We start from the raw sequence: 24,791 nt of genomic DNA on the forward strand, positions 1-24,791 counted from the left end.
GAAGAGGCTTAAGGCTAGAGAGGGCGGTATAGGAGTGTGTGTGTGTGTGTGTGTGTGTGTGTTGTGAGCTAGTGTCAGACGGCTAATTCATCACAGGGGGCTTTAAATGGAGTGTCCCACCTGCTTTCCTGCAGACTGACTCTGCTCTGCACAACAGATACTGGGTCAGAGCATCTATGAGGAGAATCCTCATTAAAAATGGATAGGCCGGATTTTCCTCTAACCCGTGCACTATTCCTCCGCACTCAGTACAGAAATACGAAACGCCACACAATATATCTCAGGTATGCTGCCCAGAGTGAAATTCCCAATTAGAATAATCCTTGAGAAAGGAGAAAACAAGAAGTGGGTGAAAAAGAGGTCAGCACTGTAGATAAGAGACCCGGGAGATTGCAAACGCACCTGAAACTTATTCAAGAGCTTCTCGTCACGAAACAATGAGGATAACGGCACTGAGACGGGTTCATTAGATCACAAGGCATCACAAAAGACTGCGAAACTAGGAGATGATTTTAAAAGAGATGTGAAACACAATGGGAACTAAATTTAGAGCCCTGATAAACCAGTAATGCATATCGTCCTCCACTTTCAAGGGTTGTCTTGGAAACTGGCGCATGAATAAGACGGATAACTTCACCGTCAAGGAAAAAGTTGCTTGTAATTTTAGCCGTGTTAGCCGAGCAGCGATATCCGGAGCAGAAATGTCAGTCGCAATGAACTTTGGCAGAATCTGAGGCATTCTGTGACATTTCTCTACAGAGATACACTGCGAGTCAGTGTCGAAAACATCCTGCTCTGGAAACGAGAGAAAATTAAAGGGTCTGTAGAAGATTCAGTAGGTGTCGACGGATTATTGTCTTTAATAGCAAGTCAGCAACTAAATCAATGATTGAATGAGTCAATAATTCAGTTATCAGCAAAACAAGCAAGTGCATTTCTTTATGAGTGAGTAATTCCTCATTCGAAAACAAATTAAACGAAAACAAATGCTTGTCTTTATGAGTGAATCATTCATTCAACCAATTCATTCAAAAACACTGATTCACTATGGAAACGAAAACAAATGCTTATCTTTATAAGTGAGTTATTGAATCACTCATTCAATCAATTGAATCACAAATGCTTGTCTTTGAGCGAGTCATTGAATCATTCATTCAACATATCCATTCAAAAACACCGATTTACTAAGGAACGAAAACAAATGCTTGTCTTTATGAGCGAGTCATTGAATTATTCATTCAACCGATTCATTCAAAAACACTGATTCACTAAGGAAATGAAAACAAATGCTTATCTTTATAAGTGAGTTATTGAATCACTCATTCAACCGAGTCATTCAAAAACACTGATTCACTAAGGAACGAAAACAAATGCTTGTCTTTATGAGGGAGTCATTGAATCATTCATTCAACCGATTCATTCAAAAACACTGATTCACTAAGGAAACGAAAACAAATGCTTATCTTTATAAGTGAGTTATTGAATCACTCATTCAACCAAGTCATTCAAAAACACTGATTCACTAAGGAACGAAAACAAATGCTTGTCTTTATGAGCGAGTCATTGAATCATTCATTCAACCGATTCATTCAAAAACCCTGATTCACTAAGGAAACGAAAACAAATGCTTATCTTTATAAGCGAGTTATTGAATCACTCATTCAACAGAGTCATTAAAAAATACTGATTCACTAAGGAAACGAGAACAAATGCTCTCTTTATGAGCGAGTCAACTTATTCGTTCAAAAACACTGACTCATTCAGCAACAAAAACTAAACAATTTTAAAGCCAGAGCTCTCCATGTTATAATGTTAATCTCAGACTTTGTGACTGGCCAAATTTGGAATAGCAAAGTTGCATATTAATCTGTGTCACATAAAAATGGGACATTCTGAGACATTTCTCTTCAGAGATACACTCGAAAACATCCAGCTCTGGAAACGCTTAAATACGAGAGAAAATCTGGATCAACTTTCGTAGGCTGTAAGTTACTGAGAGCAAACAAAGACAGGTTGTGATCCTGAAGGATTAATGGATTAAAGACCACTTATCTAAATGACTTGTTGGAGCAAACAAAGAAGCATCCAATGTCACGTCAGGCACAGTTCACAGGTCAGTAATCTTTGAGAAGCAAAATGTGAGTGGCGTTTGCCTGTGCGAAACTCTCTGCCATGATGACTCATGAGAGTTGTGGGAGGTTGCCATGGTGATGCAGTGCCGTATAAGGTGAGTCACTGTAGCACATCGTGCAGTGGGTGGATGGTCCACCTCAAGTTAGGATATTTAGTCTATAGATGCGGCTTTATCATCATTTTTATGAAGAAAGATCGATTTCGATTGGAATCTACTGCAAAACAGCTGATAATGAAACAATACAGTGATTAAAAAGAATAAAAATCAACATACCTCATGGAAAATAACAGTGAATCCTTTAAATGCATGCATGGTCACCTTTCATACATCTGTGAAGGACAAATAAAGGTACCGGTCAAAGTTCAACACTAGTAGGCACAATATTAAAACTGACCAATAACTGAGACAAATCATATCAAATGCATATAGAAAATATTTAAAAGAAAAAACAAGCTAGTTAAACACCTACCTGGCAAAAGGGAAGAGGCGGAGTCAACACAGGAAGTGATTAGAGACATACTGTAAGAGGTCAGTTAATAAAGGGGCACATATTAAGTACATTTTGTATGCATTTAGAGATTTTGTGTGGAAAAAAAAAGCAAAACAACAAACTACTTATAATTTAAAGTAGTTAAACTCAAATATTAACTTAAAGTTTTAAGTAGAAGTAATAAAACCAACATTCACTGTATTGAAAACATAGTGATTCGTGTTAATATAAGAGATTGTAAAATGATGCACAGGATCTTTTGTGAACATTGCTGACCGTGACCGATGATTATTGACATGATTTGGCAAACCATTTTTTTTTATCTTCACCATCTGGACAAACTGATTAATTACAATGTGCTAACTGGGAGGATATTGTAAGTGTAAAAAAAAAACCCCAACAATAATGAAATAAAAATAAAAAATACATCAAATAATATAAAATTAAATTAAAAATACATAAAATAATATAATATAAAATTAAATGCATCAAATAATATAATATAAAATAAAAATGCAAAAATAATGCAAATATGTAAATAATGCAAAAAAATATGCAAAAATAAATAAATAAAGTACAAAATAAAAAATGTATACAAATCCTGTTTGTTGGAGAAACGAGCTTGTTACCGGAAACGCTGTCGTAGAATTGAAAAATGATTTTACTAGCCTTGCCAATTTTAATAATTTGCTCCCCAAACATCATCTGAATGATGCTTGTGTGTGTGTGTGTGTGGGTTATACAAACTGCGGCTGTCGTGACAGGCTGGTGGGACGCATCTGCAGGAGTGGGGACTTTAAATAGGCTGTCCTTACAAACACACAGTGATGCGAAGCAACAAGCTGTCAAGGTGGTCCACTGTCATTCACTCACACAGTTTCACATCGCACTCCTCTTTCTCCTCTAGGCGACTCCTCCATCACCCGTATCCAGAGCGGCCCCAAAGGCTTCAAGCTCGCTGTGTGACAATGCCATTAGTTTTCCATCAGCTCCCATATCTGCAGGTATTTTCTGCTGCAGTGGGCTGAGAAATTGCTCAACATCCATGTCATTTAAAGAGGAGGATTATGATACCTGCGTTACTCACAAAACCACAGCGACAAGCCTCAGCCAATAACACGAGGGCCATAAATTCCACACGTCTAGCTTGCCATCAAACACAATCAATATCTCATTGTTTAGGAGCTTAATGTGGCACGGCTGCGCGTGTGTGTAAAGCAAGCCTTCCAGCTGTATTACAGATTACTGAATTAGGACGGAGCACCGGCCTGGATTTGAGCCAGTCTGCCATGAGCGTGCATTAATGTTCTTCAGACTTTGGCTGCTAAACGCAGGTATGAGGATGGTTTTGTGCCATTACCACAGCAACGGGCATGTGGAGATGCCAAAGAGGCTGGCGGGTAATTGCCGTGAATGATTGCCGTGTGCAATTAGAAGCACTGTGTAAATCACTGAATATGTCCAATGGAAATGTTTTGCTTTTTCATGCAATCAGGGTGTTTTAATGCTCGACGAGCTTCAAGATGAGCATTCCTCCATCTCAAAAAGTAGCAAGTTGCTAGCAACACCAATATCACAGGTTTGATTTTTAAGGGAATGCATGAACAGGCCCAAAAGGGGACAAAAAAAGTTTTGCGTTCATGCGAGAAACTTTGGATTTTCTCACAAAGAACTGCGTTTAGCAATAGATGAATTGTTGAGTGATCTTGAGATGAGCCCCTGTAGTCGTCCAATTTGACTCATAAGCTGATGTAATATACATTATAACTTAAGAGGTGATTTTTATAAAATATAGTTTGATCATCTTCTCAGTTGTTTAAAATATTAAGGAAATTATCAAAGTTTGATAAAATGTTGTTGAATTTTGCAATAAAAGTTGATTTGCATTTAATTACCCCCTTTGACTCTTTTCTATCACCACGTCCCTTTAGGAGCTGCATAAAATACAATGCAATGGATAAAAATGTCTGCCAAAGGCTAATTTCAACCATTGAACTGAACACTGCATCAAAAATATTTTTTGTCTTGTTTTTCCAATACGCTAAAAATGACTTTTAGGCAATATTCAATCTGCAATTGCTAGTAAATTTCACAAATGGCACTGTAAAAAAAAAAACAAAAAAAAAAAACAAAAAAAAAAATGGCAAGAACCAGAAATGACTTCAAAATATCTAAACATTCTTAAATCAAGATACTTTTATATGAGAAGCAAAATGACAAATCTTTTTTTTCCCTGAAAAATAGATCAACATGATTTTATGATTTAAACATTTTCAGAAAACATTTTAATATCTTATGTCATTTTTTGCTTCTCAGGTCAATGCATCTTTACTTAAAAGAGTTTAGATTTGTACTGGAAAATGACAAAAATATCATTTTTTTGCAGTATAAGCTGCTTTTATGCTGCTGATAAGCCTCAAATGCACAGCTTATTGAGGAGGGATGTGATTATGCTCTACTTGAGTTAATAATGCACTGTTAGACCTTACCAGGTTTTTTACAGTAAAATACTGGCAACACTGTTGTAAAAATGCACTAAAACTAATAAGTTGTATTTTTTAGTTAACTTGAGTTTTAGTGCATTTTTACCGTAAATTACAGCCCATTCTCACTCCCAAGGCGTCACCTAACTGACGCCTTGGGAAGCATTTGGACATGCTTCAATATCTGACGCTTTAGGCGCCCTTTAGCGTCAGTTAGATGACGCCCTAGGATAGCGTGTACCCTACCCCCACCCCACACCTAAACCTAACCGCGTCCTCTAACTGACGCTTTCCTTTAGCGTCAGTTAGATGACGCCGTAGGATAGCGTCATGTAAGTGACGCTAAAGGGCGCCTAAAACGTCAAATATTGAAGCATGGTCAAAGGTGACGCCTTGGGGTGAGAATGCGTTGTAAATTACTGGGAACAGTGTTGCCAGTATTTTACTGTAAAAAACCTGGTAAGGTCTAACCGTGTGGCCACAAAAACAAAACATGCTAGTGTTTTTGCAAGTGCAAAGGCAACTTACAATTTCCTGAGAAAATATAAAAATCAAACTAACACTGAATGATCAACTTCGTATCACGAATATTATTAAATCAAACACGCAACACAAACCGAGGCTGAAACCGAACACCGTGACCTCCAGTGCAGGGAGTGTGTCGATCGAGACCCCATCCATCTCCCACTGCTCATTAGAGATCCTCAATTAAAGAGAGAGCAGCAGGTGTTTCCTCAGGAGTCATCCAGAGTCTGATTATCCCAACCTTTCCCAGCATAGAGCCGTGAGGAGGGAGGGCCTGCGGTGATGGAGTCGTATCCGACAGAGAGGAACGACACGGCACACGCCCTAATCCTCACACACTCCACGGGAACGCAGAAGCCTGGAAGATCACAAGATAAACTGGCACCTGCTTCACAAACAACAGAAGCACACTTACGAGCCAAAGACAAGAATAGGCATCAGAGTATTATAAACGTCACATAGTCAAGCCATGCACAGATGTCTAACTAATACAGGGTACAGTTGGTTTAAATCTAAAGCTTTCTGTTTTCACGCTGCTTTAGTCATGGGCAAAAATATTGAGTTCGTCCCTATATCATTTAATTTTTGTGATTTAATAATTCTCCTGCACAGCAAAAACCCCCAGTGTTAAATTAACTCTCCTCATAGTTTATTTGAGTCCACACTCAAGAGTGTGAAAGCTAATGAGATTGAGTCATAATTTATAAACACAGCCAGAGAAAAAGAGCTCCGACTAAAGCAAACACTGATCACCATAATGGCGACTCCCCCCTTCAGTGATTCTCCTTGTTAACAGCAGGCGTTCATCACTATATATGGGCTATATGCACGCATAAGCTCCGCATTTGACCTAAGGATGCTCGTCAGTTTCCGGTTGTGGAGATTAAAGCGGTGGAAAACCGAAGAAAACGGGATTATGGCAGAGTCTTCAAAATTTACTGTCCTTCCGTCTTTGAAATGAAACGTACATACGTTTAGGTGTAATTTTATATATGTTGTTATGTTTATTTAAAGGGATAGTTCACCCAAAAATGAAAATTCTGTCAGTATTTACTCGCCCTCATGTTGTTCCAACCCCGTAAGACCTTCGTTCATCTCCGCAACACAAATTAAGATATTTAAGATATTAAGATCGCTCCTGCATACTAGTCCATAGGCTTCTTAAATGACTTGCTTTTCTCGATAAGTCATTAAAGACATCATTAAAATAGTCCAAGTGACTACAGGGGCTCAATCTTAAGTTTATCAAACGACGAGAACACTTTTTGTGCGCAAAAAACAACAAAAATAACGACTTTATTTCAACTATTGGTTTATTTCTCCCTCTGCGCGAGTCAGGTTACTAGTTTAATAGCGTAAGCTTCTGTTATTGTACGTCACACGCATCACACACATGACCAGCGTCGGCCAATAGTGAGCCTATGTGTGACGTAGCTCTACGCAATCACACTACGTTAACTGACTACAGGCCCATGGAGAAGGAAGTGAATAGTTGAAATAAAGTGGTTATTTTTGTTTGTTTTTTGCGCGCAAAAGTGTTCTCGTCATTTGATAAACCTTAGATTGAGCCCCTGTAGTCACTTGGACTATTTTAACGATGTCTTTAATGACTTTTCGAGGCCAGCAAGAGTCATTCCCTCAAGAAGCCTATGGACTAGTATGCAGGAGCGATCTTAATATCTTATTTAGTGTTGCGAAGATGAATGAAGGTCTTACGGGGTTGGAACAACATGAGGGTGAGTAAATACTGACAGAATTTTCATTTTTGGGTGAATTAACCCTTTAATATAATTTTAAAAAGAAGCATAAACACAACGAGGGGTGTCTGTTTTTGTGACTAACGTTTCTTTAGTATAACCATGGAGTATAAAATTCAATATAATTTCTCGGTATTGCATTGGAAGTTATCGAGCATCCTTACACCTTCACCGGAAATACCGCCGTGCATAGAGCCCATTACTCAATGAATCCTAAATTTGATCATCTCTTTTTTATTTGGGAAAATATTCTGCTTTTGTACAGCAGGTTTTATATTAAGATTGTTTTATTGAATGTGCTTGGCTCACACATTGAATCTCTTTAATCCGTATCTCCAGCCTTTAGAGAAAGGCGTTGGCTGTTTGTGACGCTGAATTGTGCCATAAACCATGGCTAGAGGTGAATGGCAATGGGCCAATCGAACAATAAAAAAGCAACACTAATCAGCAAAGAATCGATGAGAGGAGAACGCCCATGAATTCATCCTCCAAGATGAAGAGGGAGGGAATGGCATAAACTAGACTCGCCGTCAACCAACATCCTCATTAACCTAGATGAGCCATGGAGGAGAAAAATGGCTTGCGAAGGACGACTACTGCATTTTTCATTCCACCTATTCCAGCGGAAACAGCGAAGGCTCTTAAACTCAGACTGCTCTGTACTCATTCAAGCATTCAGATCCAGCACTGACCCAGAAATGAGGAGAATCATAAAAGAAGAGTCACTCGTTCCCTCAGGATGACTTTCATATGGTCACTACAACACAAACTGAACCAGATAACATAGCAAACCATATAAACAGAGAGAAAAATGTCTTTCATAACATTTGGCATGCATGCGTATATATCTCTTTGAGCCACCAAGAAAGTTTCTTACAAACTATAGTGTCTTTAGCACATTCACAGACATTGTGGAGGCTTCAGTTCACTGGATCAGATCCTGTGTGAGCTCTTATAAATAAACATAGAGAAAGCGGCTCCCTCCTCCACATGCCAGAACCCACACATCCGAGGAATCTGTGAAATATTCACTCCCGCTATTTCTTTCACTTCAACAATTATTCGTTTGTGCTGTGGATTTATGCATTTTCTCACTGGACACTAGAGTTTCTGTTCTTTAAAATGGCTTTGAATATGTCTATAAAGATTTATGAATGATTCCTGATCAGAGCTTCATAAAAAAATATTGACGGTTTAACTTAAAGTAAGTAACCTGGTTGCCTTAAAATTTTAAGTTGATTGAACTGGAAAAAGTGAGTTAATACAATAAAGGAGATTAATTTAACCATCAGAAACTCAAAATTAAATGTTATCTAAACTAAATAAATTAGTTAGTTAGTTAGTTAGTTATTTATTTGATAGGGACAATGCTCATTAATCAACAACAATACATGTTGTAAACAAGCCAGAGTTAGCTACTCGTGCTAGTTTCCATCTGCTGTCCCTAGCCAGGTCTTAGCAGGCTGCCTAAAATGCAAAAGTCAGTAAAAAATACATTGAATAAGTACAGTAGTAATATGATAAAATATGAACAGGACATATCAGGATCATTTAATTTTTTTTATTTTTATAAATTAATTTTATATATAATAAATATATAATAATAATAATATAATAAATTTATAATATATAAAAATATAATATATAAAAATATAAAATATAATAAAAAAATATAATAAAAATATAATAAAATATAATATAATATTTAAAAATATATAATACATTTTATTTTTATAAATAAAAGAATTATTTAATTTGATTTGACAAAAGAAAAAATGTTGTGATTACTACACTGTAAAAAAAATATTGTTGGTTTAACTTAAAAAAAGTAAGTAACCTGGTTGTCTTAAAATTTTAAGTTGATTGAACTGGAAAAAGTGAGTTAATACAATGAAGGAGAATGATTTAACCATCAGAAACTCAAAATTATATGTTATCTGAACTAAATAAATTATTTAAGTTGATTTGACAAAAGAAAAAATGTTGTGATTACTACACTGTAAAAAAAATTGTTGGTTTAACTTAAAAAAGTAAGTAACCTGGGTTGTTTTAAAATTTTAAGTTGATTGAACTGGAAAAAGTGAGTTAATACAATGAAGGAGATTAATTTAACCATCAGAAACTCAAAATAATAAGTTATCTCAACTAAATAAATTATCATAAAGTTGATTTGACAAAAGAAAATATGTTGTGATAACAAATCTTGAAAATTTTTTTTTACAGTGATATGAAATGTGGGCTATTAACTGGATGTTTTGTTTTGTCTCACTCTACAGTCTTATTACACAAACTTTTCCCTTGTTTATTTTATGTATGTTTATTCCATTGCAACATTTAAAGTGCATAACTGTTCATTTTTTTTTGTTGATTGATACAAACAGATCAAGTATATTGCCTTTGTAACGATGCAGTTGATAAAACTTGACTTGTTTTATAACTACATCGCTAGCAAGGCCATCCGTCTGGAATGCATCAGCCAAATGTAAAAAAAAAATTCATTTAAATAACTTTTGATAATAGCAGGTGCGCACAGAATACAAAAGAGAATATAATAAGAGGTGATTCTGTTTGAGATTCAGTCGGTCTAGACAGTGATGGGAAGAGAAGAGCTGTTTCCGCCTGAGTAAGTGTGTTTTGCTCTCAGCCCCGGACGAACACATTACCATGAACACGAAGACGACTGCAGACATCCACTGCAACCTAACAAGGTCTTATTCCTTGCAGTTTCTCAAAAACCTCATTAAAATAGACAAAATCCACCTGTTCCTCTCAGACAGGGCTGGTTTAAAGCCATAAGGAGAAAACGGCACACATCTTTCTTATAACTCGCTTTGCTGCAGCTGCTATTGGAGCGTCTGAAGAAGACCAGGACTCCCAGATAATGGGGTTATACAATAGCCAGTGGCTTCTGCGGGGCAGGGGGGTTTGATGGAGACACTGTAATGATAGATGTCCTGCTGTTCCTGGACAATTACCAGTGAAATATGACAAATCAGTCTCCACTGTGGACGAGTCGTGACAAGTTCACCTGACCATGCAGAAGACAGAAATCTGTGAACAAAGGACAATTAGTGAACAAAGGAGTAGTTCACTTTTAAAAGACTTTTGCTGATAATTTACTCACCCCCATGTCATCCAAGATGTCCATGTCTTTCTTTCTTCAGTCGAAAAGAAATTAAGGTTTTTGATGATTTTTCTCCATATAATGGACTTCAATGGGAACCAAATGGTTCACGATCCAAAAGACAGTTTCTGTGTCTGTTCAAAGGGCTTTAAACGACACCAGACGATGAATAACGAAACGAGCGGTCATTTCAAAAATAATTACAAGTTTTATATATGCACAAAAATTGGATTTCGATGGACAGTTTTAACAAGGCTATATTTCACCACAGGAAATTCCTTAAATTGCTTAAATCATTTGTTGTTTGATTTCAAATCAAATTCACTAAACAAGTGGTTGTTTATTCGAGCATCTTGACCAGACTGACACTGGAACACTGGCTCAGCCAATGGCGTGAGTTTGGGGCGGGACTATCAGTTTGTTCAACCAATGATAGAAGCTGGTCCTGAATTCTATTGGTTTAAAATCCATTTGGTGATGCTGGTGGCACATAGCTTTACTTTAAGCTGATTTAAATTAAAAAAGATCATTGATTACATTATTTTGTCCTGTAGTCCAGTAATTAAAAACACTATTGAGAATAAAAAACAAAAAGACAGATACACACATTGCATTAATGAGCATTTGAAGGGAAATGTTCTGCAAAAAAAAAAAAATCTAAATGGTCCTAAAATAGGCCTCACCTTACCATTTGTTTTTGATCTTAGTTTCGGGGCCGACTGTGACCCACGATTTCTATGAGATTCATCTGTAAATATTCAAAGCTTTCCAGAAACAGGCAGGCACGATTGAGACATAACGCGAGTAGGTGAACATTTTCAAAAAAAAAATCAAAGCGTGTCACTTCTAGTGAAACATTTTCATATGTAAATCGTAAATCTACCCACAAAACATCCCCAAAATAGCAGCTTGCTCTGTATCTGACACCTCAAATGCATCTGAAATACAAAAGACCAGCTCTGAGTAAGATCTCATCTGGGCCTGTTCAATGTGCAGCCTGACAGCTAATGCTTTTATGTGGATAGACAATTCCTCAGACACACGAGGGGACGGATGTGTGCGGCTGGCCTTGAATAATGCACGGGGAAACCAGTGTGACTGCTTAGAGAAACATGTTGGAGACTTTAGTCAAGCAAAACACTGTTTGTATTCAGAGTTATCTTCCTGGAAACACAAAAGGCCAGTTCAGAATGAGCACAGGCTACCAAAGAAATGCACGCAACCACACTGGCATTTTAATTGATCAGTTTGCCATCTTTCTAGCAAACGTTTTCCGTTTATTAAAGAGACATTTCGTTTTGGTTATATAAAAACGTTTAGAAACCGTTAACTAGAACGAGCATGGTGTGAGACACATACAGATCGTTACTCACACATCTGCTCTATACAGACTTCAAGAACGATTCACAAGAATCACCTTCATCAAGAGAAAGGTCACGGCACGCAACACACAGCCATTTACAAACATTAGAGAAATGTTACTTTCAATAAATGCAGAAACTCACCGTGCGACAGGAACACCGTGACCACACCGGACGCGTCAGAAGCTTTAAATCAAGTGAACTATCTGCACTTTAGCAGAGCGCTTCCTCATTTTCATGGAAAATCTATAAAGATCTGTGATTTTCAAGCCAAATCTTAAAAAAGTCTAATAATTATTTATAGAGATGCTTTAAATTGGTTAAAACATGTTTATGTTAAAATGGTAAATTACTGTAAAATTGCATTTGTCAGAACTTTGACAACTTTGAAAACTTTTGCTTATGTGTGAAAAATTTTTTATTCATTTTTTTGCTATGATTTTCATTAATTCATCACATATTTAAATAACTTTTGGCAGTTTTGTGGAGTGCAAATAACCTATTTATTTTTACCAATGAAAAAAAGTAATTAAAACTAAATAAAATAAATGTATCAAAACAATATATTATAAAAGTAAAAGTAAAAAAAAATAAAAAATTTATTTGCGTGCAAAAATAAAAGTAGCATTTTTGTTAAAATTAATGCAATTATAAATGAGTGTTAAATAACTGTAATTCTGTTGTCAAAAGTTGTGGAAACCCTTTATTTCCCACTTATAAATATTTTATTAACAATATCAAATGTGTCAAATTCGTTACAAATTTAAAGAACTTTTGGCACAAATATGAAATGCAAATAACCTAGGTAAAGTCACTAAAAATGATTTTTTTATGTGAAAAAAAAATACTAAATTAAAATAAAGAAAAACAAATTAAATTAAATAAATGTAACATTTACCGTTTAAAAATGAATTTTTTTAAATTTAAATAAATAATAAAAAGATGGGTTTTTGTTAAAAATCAAACAGTATTTTACATTCTACAGATTGATTTAACGTCACTTTGCGTCTACGCTCAAGCGTGCGTGTGATTGGCCTGTCTGTGGTTCGTGATCGACGCTTTTAGTGCAACTCGCTGTCGACAGCTTCCAGTGTAGACACGGTGTGTGTGGAAAACAGAGCGGAGAGAGAAAGCTAAAGTGGTTGGCAGTGCAAACAAACTGCAAAATTAAAGCAGTCACTAGTTCAGTGTATATATATTTATATATATATATATATTAAGGACAATTATACAAAAAAAGTAATTACATAACTTTCAGTCTACACGACGAGCAACGTGGTCGTGGTCACAGTATTTACACGGGTGAGACAAAAGCATGTGCTTGTGGTCAGGGGTGCCGCTAACAGGGTGAAAGTTAGGACGATGCTAAGGGCCCATGCACTTTAAGAGCCCCCAAGAGATTTTGATTTTATTAATGGAGTGGGTGCGGTATAGGATGTCCAGGACCCATATCCCCCAGCAGCCCGAGACTGGTTTCCCACTGAAGCCAAGCAGGGTTTCTGGAAGAGGTGTTCGTGAGGCCAGCAGGGGGTGCTCATTATAACGCCCATATAGTGATGGGGACACTATACTGTCAAAGAGCACCGTCCTTCGGGTGAGACGTTAAACCGAGGTCTTGACTCTCTGTGGTCATTAAAAATCCCAGGATGGCCTTCGAAAAAAATAGTAAGAATTTGGCATTGGCCTCTGTCCATCATGGCTTCCCAATCATCCCCATTTATACACTCTAAAAATGCAGGGTTGTATTTTTAAATTAGATTTTTAACCCAACAGTTGGGTTTGTTCATATTTGACCCAAATTTGGGTTAAAAAAATCCATTTTTTAGAGTGTAATGATTGGCTTAATTACTCTGGTGTGTGGTGGGTGTTCTGGCACAAAATGGCTGCCGTTGGATCATCAGGTGGTGCGTCACATTGGTGGTGTTTGCTTTGAGTGCCCAGAAAGGCGCTATATAAATTTAACAAATTATTATTATTATTAGGGCTGCACGATTAATCGAAATTAAACCGCACGCAATTTGGCAAAGGCTGCGATTATTTAATGCGCATATTGTCAGTGCAGTGCGACTGTCATCAGTAGTAAATGCTCAGTAGTAAAAGCCAGAGGGTTTCTCACACACACACCCCGCCGCAGAAGTACAATAACACACATCATTCCAGGAAACCCCTATCGCGCATCATCGCTGTCACTGATTGAAACGCTTTGATTGATTGAACATGAATAAGGCAGTCGTGTGTTTATTATTCATGTGTAAGAAGCTCATCATCTCACAGAAGATGCTCAACTGTCGTTATGAAGTGATTTTGGAGTAAAATGTTGTCTTTTGTTGGACAAGAGGTTCATAAATGCTTTTCACGTTTGGAAAGATGTTTGACGCGTGTTGCTTTTTCAAACGCACGTTATAAAAGACTCAAACTCGCAGTGCTTTCAGACGGAGCCGTGCTTCACTGACAAGCTGCACATAACTAATAATGATTTCAAAATCGCGATAAACCAAATCGGCTTCATGTTGATTGCGATTATCGTGCAGCCCTAAACTTGCTAGCGGCACCCCTGCTTGTGTTGAACAAGGTGTTGGACTCAACAGTGGGATCCAGTGGCGGTGTAGTTGGACATCTCTCGGCGGATCGTGCTGAACGGCGACAGCTCCAGTTCAGTCGTGCACTCGTGCTCGTTGTCGTCGCTCGCGGTGGCCGAGGAGTGTGTCGAGATCCCACAGCAGAAACAGCAACACTCGAGGAACGCCCGTCCGAAGGGTCGGCACAAGCAGAGCAACAGAACCGGCGTCACGGCGGCCCGTAAGAACAGCAGCAACTGACTGATCAAGTGCAACAGAGCCATGGTGCTCTGCGGGACCCCGGCCGCCATGTACGCCGAAACCATGTTGCACACGTTCTCCGGCACCACACACGCCCCGTACACGATGGCTAGCGCCACGACGGTGCAGTTCATTTGGCTTTCCAATCGGATTTGCTTCTTGTTGCCTCTTGCGCAGCCGCGCTCGGCACGTCGGATCCGCCGGGCCGTCGCAACCGAACTCCCGATGGTGAAGAGCGTCGGCAGGCAGAAGTAGCAGCCGAAACACCACCACAAACGCGCGCCTTCGTACGTCAAGCCGAGCACGTATAGCGTATCGGGCAGGGAGGTGGAGATACGGATTAGGCAGCGTTCTGATTCTAATGCGCCGTCGCCGTTTTCCGACACCAGCTGGCGAATCAGGAGCTCAGGGAGGGCGAGGAGTAACGCGCCGATCCAGATGACGGCTAGTTTGGCGGCGGTGGAGGTGCAGTTCTCGATCATCTCGTAGTACATCTGGACGTTGGTCGCGGCGCGGAAGCGGTCGATGCACAGAGCGCAGAGCGTGAAGGTGGTCACGCCGAGAGACGCCACCTGGGGAAATACAAGAACACACACACGTTTGCTCATTAAATATGACAAATTAGCCTGATTCATTCAAATGTATTAATTAAACGATGTTTTGAAGATGTGGGGCACCATTGAATCCATAATAGGAAAAGAAAGACTATGTTCTGTTCAAGTGTTCAACAGATGAGGGTAAATAAATGATGACGGAATTAACATTTTGGGGTGAACTATCCATTTAATATATTTAAATGAATTCAAAAGTCAATTTTTTTTTTACGATATTTTTTTTAATACCTTATTAAAATTTAATTTAACTCACCGTTATATTTACACCGTTTAAATTTAATTACGCTCTAAAAAATCTAAAGTTGTTTCAACCCAAATTTGGGTTAAATATGGACAAACCCAAATGTTGGGTTAAAAATGCAATAAAAAATATACAGTTAAAAAGTGAAAGTTGAAGTTGGGTTAAAATTTTAAATGACATTTTTAACCCAATGTTTGAGTTTGCCCATATTTGACTCAAAATTGGGTTAAAACAACCCAACATTTTTTAGAGTGTACTATTAACATGGTTTCAATTTAATTAATATGCGATAAAATGGGATGGGAAAATTGATAACATTTATTTTCATTTTTTTAAAGGAATGTATTCATTCATTTTTGATTTCCAGGAATGCCATCGAGATCCATTACATTTCAACTGTTATCCCGTCAGCCCTCACTCTAAAAAATGCTGGGTTGTTTTAACCCAATTTTGGGTCAAATATGGACAAACTCAAACATTGGGTTAAAAATTTAATTTTAAAAAATGTAATCCAATGGCTGGGTTTGTCCATTTTTGACCCAAAATTGTGTTAAAACAACCCAGCATTTTTTAGAGTGCTGTTTGTGTGATGCTACATTATATGTCAGTAGGTGTGTAAGGCCAGCGGCGTAAACAAACTGCATGAAAAAGAAGTCTGAATATCGTCTGGCAACTCTCTGAACTCAGTCCTACAGCTGGAAACTGTCTCCCTATTAATCGTTCAGCATATCTAAACCAACAGCCCTCACATTTCCAGACTTCTGCTGTGTTATCGTGACAGACGAGCCCAGCCGTTCATTCACACGGCACAGAGAAGGGTCCCAAACCCTCTGAACACACACTTCCCACTGTCAAACGCGACATACGTCGTGAATATTGCCACAATAAATTGGATGATGTGAAAGAGTATTTACCGAGGCAACACAAAAGAAACAACACAACAGCAATGACTGGAGAGATTCTTGGCCCCGTTCTCGCAGCTCATCCCAGCGGATCATACAAACACAAGTGAAAGAGGCAACCAAGTGTTTGTCTTCATTATCATAATTACAGAGCAATCAGGCACATCAGCATCAAGGAGGAGACAATTAGCGGAACACGTTTGCGATGAAAACCAGACCGCCTTTATCATCTCCAAAAGCACACTGGTTAGACGCTTCATCACTCGGATAAAAGCAGCGCTCAGAATCCATTATGGAGCAGTGTGTGTCCGTTAAGATGCTGTAATGCTGCATTACTTCCATAGGTGTGAAACACATCCATCTGAAACCATCTTCTGTTTAAGGATGAGCTTATTCTCAACAGCAGGTCAGAAAGTGATGCTCCCTGACTGAAAGAAACAACAAAACAAGAATAATAATAAAAAAAAACCCTCCTTTTCCTTTAGAGGGTTACAGATTTTTATTTTTTTTCCTCCAAATCACTTTTCGGGTTGCAGATATAATATTTTATTTATTTATAAATTAATTCATATATATATATATATATATATATATATATATATATATATACAGTATATATATATATATATATACAGTATATATATATATATATATATATATATGCAGATATTATATTTGATTTATTTATAAATTAATTCATATATATATATATATATGAATAAATTTATAAATAAATAAAATATAATATCTGCATATATATATATATATATATAGATATATATATATATATATATACTGTATGTATATATATATATATGCTTTTCCTACAGAGGGTTGTAGATATTTTATTTTATTCAATTAATTAATTTCTGTATTTTATTTTCTCAAAATCGCTTTTCCTTTGAAGGTTTGCATATATTTTATTATATTTATTTTATTATTTTATTCTATCCCTCCAAATCGCTTATCCTTTGAAGGTTTTCATATATTTTATTATATTTAATTTATTATTTTATTTTATACACCTGTTAATTATCCAATCCGCTTGTCCTATGTAGGTTTGTAGCTAATTTAATTTAATTGTTTAAAGTAAACTGTTTCATCTGCCCATAAAGCTTCCCATCAAACTCTTGTTATGTCGCAAAACTTGAAAGTGCATTAAGAAGAGCAATGGCTCCGTTTGATTAATTTCCTCATGATTCGACACATATGTGACTTGACCTGAAGTAAATCACACACACACACCTCAGTCCGGATCTCGACCCTGACCTGACATTCGCAGGCGTCTCTGAGCGGACAGGTTTCAGCAGCGGGAGATGATGGTGTTGGCTGAGATGGGCTTCACTAACGCCTCATTAATTCTCTGATTAAGAAGCTTTCTAGAAGGATGGAGGTGCTGGTTATTAATCTGGTTTAACGGCTACTTTCAGCCTGGAGGCCGTCTCTGGGCCACTGCCAGCAGCGAGGACAATAATTCTCACGTATTGACAAATGAGACAGCACTGAAGCATGAGCGAGCTCGAAACAAAAGCTATTACAGTAATAGTGTTATATATGATATATTCAGCCACATAAATTCAGGCCATTAGAACGGGAGTCAACGGCCTGGATCAAAAACAAACACAGAGTGGGTTACTAATAAAATTAAAAGCCAACTAAAACCAGCCAAACAAAAAAATAAACTGAAATAAAATATAATTACCTACAACCCTACATATGACAAGAGGTTTGGAGAATAAACAGATGTATATTTAAAATAAAATACCAGCGGAAAAGCAATTTGGACAAATAGAATAGAAAAAATAATGAAATAAAAATCTGCAACCCTTCATACTGTAGGAAAAGCGATTTGGAGGTAATAAAATGCAAAAATAAATAAATTAAATAATTGATTAAAATAAAATATCTAGGATAAAATAAATAAATGAATAAATTAATAAAATAAAATACCCACAACCCTTCAGTTGAGATCCATACAACCCTCCAGTCATAAGAAAAATGGTTTGGAGAATTGAAAAAATAAAGTGGTACAATAAAATAAAATATCTCCAAAATAAATTCTGGAGAAAGTGTAAGTGCTGTTTGCTTGTATAAAATTCATCATCATCATCATCATCATCATGCAAGTGTTGAGCTGAACCGTCAGACTCGCTCATGTTTGGTCAAACGAGACGAGGATCCTGCAAATGTTGTGACTGATGCAATCTCCAAAAAGCTAAAGGCCAGTCAAAACACAAGTCAAGTTAAAACACTGCACCGACACGCATTCCCTCGACCTTTCCTAGGAAGAAATGTCAGACCTCAGATAAAACAAGCTCAATGATCACACACACTTCTTGAACTCCACAATATCCGCCTGAACACACCAGCAGGAGGCGACCAGAAAGCGTTCGCTTGAGGATGCAGACCTCAGGAAACAAACTCCATATGTTTGCAGGAATTGAGGAAACATGCCGAGTTCACATCAGCGGCGCAACTTTGTTATTAAAAGTGGGTGGGACAGGTGTGTGTGTGTTGCTAACGGCAATAATAAATGCATAGATTCAATTATTTAAAGTGTGTATTCCGGTCCAGTGGCCGAACTTTTGCCTGGTGTGTCAGGGTTTGCACTCGTATACGGGGTTTCTTGTCATCGAAACCGATTATGTTTGTCAGTTGTATATCAGGCAGGGACACGTTTGTGTGTATTTTGTTTTGTAATTTCACCAGAGAGTCGCACCGAGAGAACTACAGCCGACTGTCAGCTAGAATGTGCGTTCTGCGCCTGCGTGTAATGAGCCAACCGTCTATTTCTGCAGGTATATTAGTCTATATTCATTATTCAGAAAGGAAAACCGACGCTGCCGGCTGCAGATTCACATAACGTAAACAAAGCAGTGCGGGCTTACCGTTTTGAATATCAATCCTGCTAAACGCTTTCTTTATTCCACTCCGCTCACGTTAATATTGAAATATTCGCCAAGGAACACTCAGGTAAGAAGGCGTAACATAAGAACAGCCTTCTATCTTTGCCGTTTTGATTTCTTTGCTTGCTGTTTTGCGTTTATTCTCATGCACTCACTCTTTCACTAAGCTGAACAGCCAATCAGAGTTCTCTCTTTCCCCGACGTCACAACACCGATTTAACATGTCAAATCGGGCGAAACGACTATTTTCAGCCAACGGCACGGATCTGTGCGTATCACACCGAGGAAACTTAGTTGACCGACGCACAAAAACTGCCAGACGGCCGACCGTCGGCTTGGTGTGTTCTGGGCTTTAGGCCGTGTGTCCACCAAAGCGTTTTCCCACGCCCCGGCGTATGTTTTCAATTGTTTTCAATGGGAGTGCCGCGTTTTTTAAACGCCATGAGCGTACCGAGGCGCTGAGCATTTTTTTCACGCTGAAGCGTCGAGCGCCCGCCGTTTTTACTGGTCGCTGGGAGTTGAAAAATGTTCAACTTTGGATAAAACACAGCACTCATCACTGTCACATTTGTGGAGTGGAGGAGGGGCGGGACTAAACCACACCGACCAACTGTCACAACATTCAAACTGCTGTATCATAGCAACGAAACGTATCAACGGAAAAAACGCTGCGCTGCCAAAACGCTCTCAAGCGCCCAAAGCACGGCGTCTTCAGCAGAGCGTCTGGCGTTTTCAGCTGGATAAAAACGCTTTGGTGTACACACGGCCTTACAGACTGCACCTTTAAGCTTGCATACGTGTGTGTGTGTGTGTGTGCGTGCTACATTGGTCTGAGTAATGTAGCCGGAGGCGTTTTCTCCCAGTGGAGCACTCGCTCAGAATCTGCTCTTAAGACTGACTTTACTCACCACTTAGCCTGAACGCGTTCATACAGTAGCTGCGCTGCACACACACACACACACACACACACACACACACACACACACACACACACACACACACACACACACACACACACACACACACACAGGCTTGTTTTCATTCATTTTCTCCATTGTCAGGCCGAGCTGCCTGTCCTATACAATCACAGCAGGAACGCAGCGTGTGCCACCAGGACAACGCATTCGCACCGCTCTCCCTCCCAAAACACACGAGCGTCTCAACATCCCCCTTACGGCCTTCACATTCACAATGGCACAAACACACAGACTCACTCTCTAAGGCAAACGGATGAGTGAATCTCACAAAAGTGTCTTCAAGGCAAGTCGGTGGCCATCTTGTTTCGCCCCTTAGCAGATGCAGGTACAGCTCCAATCTGCTTGAATGGAGAAAGGCCAAAATCTTTCATACGGCCAACAATATATATATATACGAGCGTATATTGGGGGCCAGAAAACACAAACGGGTTTTAAAGTGCGAGTTTTTGTAAACAATACTGTTACCGTCTCTTTGTGAACTACAGAAACAGTGACGTCATGCGCATGTTTCTTTAAAAATACATTATTCTTTAAAGATGACATCGCCATCTACTGGCCTGGATTGCATAATATTGCATTTTTAGTTGTTTTCACGAAAAATACAACGGAAAAAACGCTTTATGTTTTAGTACATTGAAAACTGATGCCTCCGTTGATGCCATATTGAGCATTACGATTTCATTTGTTTTCGTTCATGAGTCGTCTAATCTCGTTAAACCAGCAGGAACGTCATATTTTAACCCTAAATTCAAAAGGAAGAAATTACATATTTTTTGTTTTGAGGAACATTAAGATGATTTGAGTTATAGTTCTGTTTTCATGTCATTTTACTTCTTAAATCTGATTATGCATTAAATGAATTTTAATTTTAATTATAATTTTAATAATTGTATTGGTGTGCAAATTACTGTACTACAAAAAAAAATCTAAAATCAAATTAAAATCATTAAGAATGATGGGAATACATTTTTTTTTCAAACTCAATGAAAAAGAAAAGTGTAAATATATTTGTATAATCTGCAGCCCTAATTATGTTGGGGGGGGGGGGAGATAATATTGCAATGATAAAGGCTTCAATCATTTTACATTAAGCATGCAATTTCTGTCTGTTTTTGGTGTGAATATGATCTGGATATGTCAGTGATTTCCCCCTAAGCAGCGTGAGGTGTGTGTGTCGTACAGTGAGCCGAGACTGGGTGTGGTGCTGCAGATCTCAGGTTGTGTTTGCGCCGTACAGTGTGTGTGACAGAGGTCAGTGCAGGTGTCCCGAGGGCAGGGTGGATGACATGACGTCTCTCCACACGACACGGGATTACCCACAGTGTCACAATACCTCAAAAAAAGCAAAGCTGACACTCACAAAGGATCTGTGCATGACCTACAACTGAGTAAACGTGAACAGATTCATGCTGATTGCAAGTCATTTGAATGAGTGCATCTTGAAAATACGATTCAAATAAAATCAAATATATGCAAATAGGTGCTGATAAACTATACCATGGTTTTTCGAGGACAGACCTGCTTCGTTTATGTATTCCTGAGAAATATGCATCACATTAAGTTTACTAGTTTGTTTATCATCCAAATGGATGGAAATATTATACGCAATTCAAATGGATAAATCTGACATTCAGGCCTATATATATATATATATATATATATATATATATATATATATATACACACACACACATTAGGGACGTCAAACGATTAATCGCGATTAATTGCATCCAAATTAAAAGTTTGTGTTTACATAATATATATGGGTGCACTGTGCATAATTATTTTATATATATATATATATATATATATATATACATGCTTGTATATATATATATAATAAATATTTTTATTTATATATATATATATATATATATATACATAAATACACACACACACACATATATATATATATATATATATAGTGCAGCCACATATATTATGTAAACAGAAACTTTTATTTTGGATGCGATTAATAGTTTGACAGCCCTAATGTGTACATATATATCCTCCTGTATCCCACAAGAGCAAGGGCAATTAAATGAAAAAATTTGGGTGAAAAGTGGGAAAATGTAAAAGGTTTACTATGAGCTAAGTGTTGACGCTTGCCTTAGCTTGTACCTTTGCCACATTATGCACACAAACTATGAACAAACACAATGCATTACCTCAATATATGGTATGACTTTACAGGTGAACTGGCCCAACAGCCAGGTCTTTGTGAGTTGGTGAAACACCACGAGCGGCAGGCAAAACAACAGCAGTGCGAAGTCCCAGATGGCCAGGTTCGCCAGAAGAGCGTTGGAGATACTCCTCATGTAGTAGTTATGGCACACGACACACATTATTGCTACATTCCCCGTTACTCCAACTGCAAAAATGAGGAGCGAAACGATGGTGATGGCATATGCCCCATACGTCTCACTGGTGACGGGGTAGAAAGGATTGGGGAAGAACTCGCTCTCCTCGTCCTCGGCGTACGGAGGGGTCATTGGCGTGGCGTCCCATGGGTCGTCGATCTGTTTGGTGTGGAATTCGGTATATCTGGTGAGATCGAAGGGGAAATCTGTGGAGGTGAGGGCTTGAGGCTTGGGCATGGGTTCCCACAGGGCTAAAGAGGACGTCAGGGCGTTATAATAACTTTCCACTGGTGTCAAAGAGGCCGTGCTTTTATTCGGGCCCCTCTTAAACGCTTTCTTGTGGTGTTCCTTTGTGCCTCTTTTGCGTCTGTGGTTTCTCTCGCGGTCTCCTCTCTTGCTCATTGAATATGGCTTAGAGTTATTGTGTCCATCTGCTGTTCCCATGGTAGCAGGCATCTCACCATTCAACTTTTTCCTTTTATGTCGCCGCAAGCGCTTATGTAGGTTTGTGGCACTATCTGTGGCCGACATGACATTTTTTAGGTGAACTGGTTTACCTGCACTCCAGAGATACGAGGACCAGTTCCTGTTGTCTCCTGAAGTGTGTTTGATGTCAAAGGCAGGTGTACCTGCGGCTCGGTGCCTCGCAGGGTGTGTGCCGCTGGCTTTCGGATCATGAAGGCTCCTAAGAGTAACCCTGCCTGTTTCTTTGGTACGTGCATTACTGGTTTCTCCGTGCAACAAAACATGTGGACATCCTGCAATGACAAAGATCGTTCTTAAAAGCAGCATCTGCATCTTCAACGAGTCAGTGTGCTGAAGATGTTAGAAAAACGCTCTAATGTGATGCATTGAATGCATTTCCCAGATTCACATGGTCAGAGGAAAAAGTTCACACGTGAATGATCGGGAAAGGCTAATTAGATCCATGCAAATGACTTTTCCGGTTATGTGCGGCAAATGAAAAGCGGCTCTCCCGTCGCGTTCCTCGTATTAGCAAAGTGACAGCGAGGCGTTATTCCCGTCAAATGACATTATTTCAGCTTCTGAGGCGCACTGCATCCCAGCCAGCTGCAGGAATCGGTCGCATCCCGGGATCTGTTGGGCGCGGCAACCTGGAGTCTGCCGTGCGCGGAGAAGCGGAGTCCCGGGGACGCGCTCCGTGGCGCGAGCGTGCGGAGAGTTGCTTCACTGCGAGCGAGAAGCTGATGAGGAAAATGGACGGGCTCTCTCTCTCTCTCCTGGTGGATAACCTTGTTCTGTCAAGCTGGATCCATCAGCATCAGCCCCGTGGACCACCGCAGCTGGAGCGACCCCGCCCCGCGCGCACTAGCCTACACTCATTAACATGCGTAATTACGCATGTCAACAGAATCATAATCCGATCAGTCTAGAATGTAACACGGGCTTACACGAGTTAAATATACAACGTTGTGGCACAGTAACAGAGTGAAAGTGAAACGTCAACATTTTTTCATAAAATAAATAATCGTGATTTATAGTACTAACCTCTCCGTTGTCTTTTTAATATTCAACACGTGCATAGTTGCGCTAAATACTTCAATATAAATATCAATATAATATGTTGTTGGTGGTATATAAGCCAAACAAGTCATCGTTTTTTTGTCTACATACAGTGTGCACAAAAGGTAAAGATTATAGCACACATTAAACAGAAAAAAAGTTGTTTTTGTACTTGTATGTGTACTTTCTATAGTAATTACTATAAATCATGCATAATTACAAACAACCCTAAACCAAACCTAACATGTCCCCATAGTAAGTACATGTTTTTAATTAAAGGGAAAGTTCACACAAAAATGAAAATTAGCCTACCCCATGATTTACTCGCCTTCAAGCCATCCTAGGTGTATATGACAATCTTCTTTATGATGAATAGAATTAAATAAAAATACGCCCTGGCTCTTCCAAGCTTTATAAGTACACCCATCCTTCATAATGTAATCCACACGGCTTCGGGGGGTTAACAAAGGCCTTCTGAAGCAAAACAATGCGTTTTTGTGAGAAAAATATCCACATTAAAAACGTATGAAGTCATAAACACCTAAGGCTTGAGGGCGAGTAAATCATCACAATG

The 24,791-nt window shown here is 38.6% G+C and overlaps 1 protein-coding gene across 1 annotated transcript; it reads right to left on the reverse strand.

Moving 5' to 3' along the window:
* Window positions 1–11,743: 11,743 nt before the first annotated feature.
* Window positions 11,744–24,088, reverse strand: gpr37b (G protein-coupled receptor 37b). Its single transcript, XM_039660692.2, has 2 exons — window positions 22,502–24,088; window positions 11,744–15,265 (listed from the first exon to the last, which is right to left on the reverse strand). Exons 1-2 carry the CDS (start codon window positions 23,489–23,491, stop codon window positions 14,456–14,458), a joined length of 1,800 nt encoding a protein of 599 aa, XP_039516626.2. The 5' UTR covers window positions 23,492–24,088; the 3' UTR covers window positions 11,744–14,455.
* Window positions 24,089–24,791: the final 703 nt, after the last annotated feature.

This window comes from Pimephales promelas, chromosome 24 (genome assembly GCF_988280905.1).
Source record: "Pimephales promelas chromosome 24, fPimPro1.hap1.1, whole genome shotgun sequence".
In the NCBI taxonomy this organism is placed as follows: Eukaryota; Metazoa; Chordata; class Actinopteri; order Cypriniformes; family Leuciscidae; genus Pimephales; species Pimephales promelas.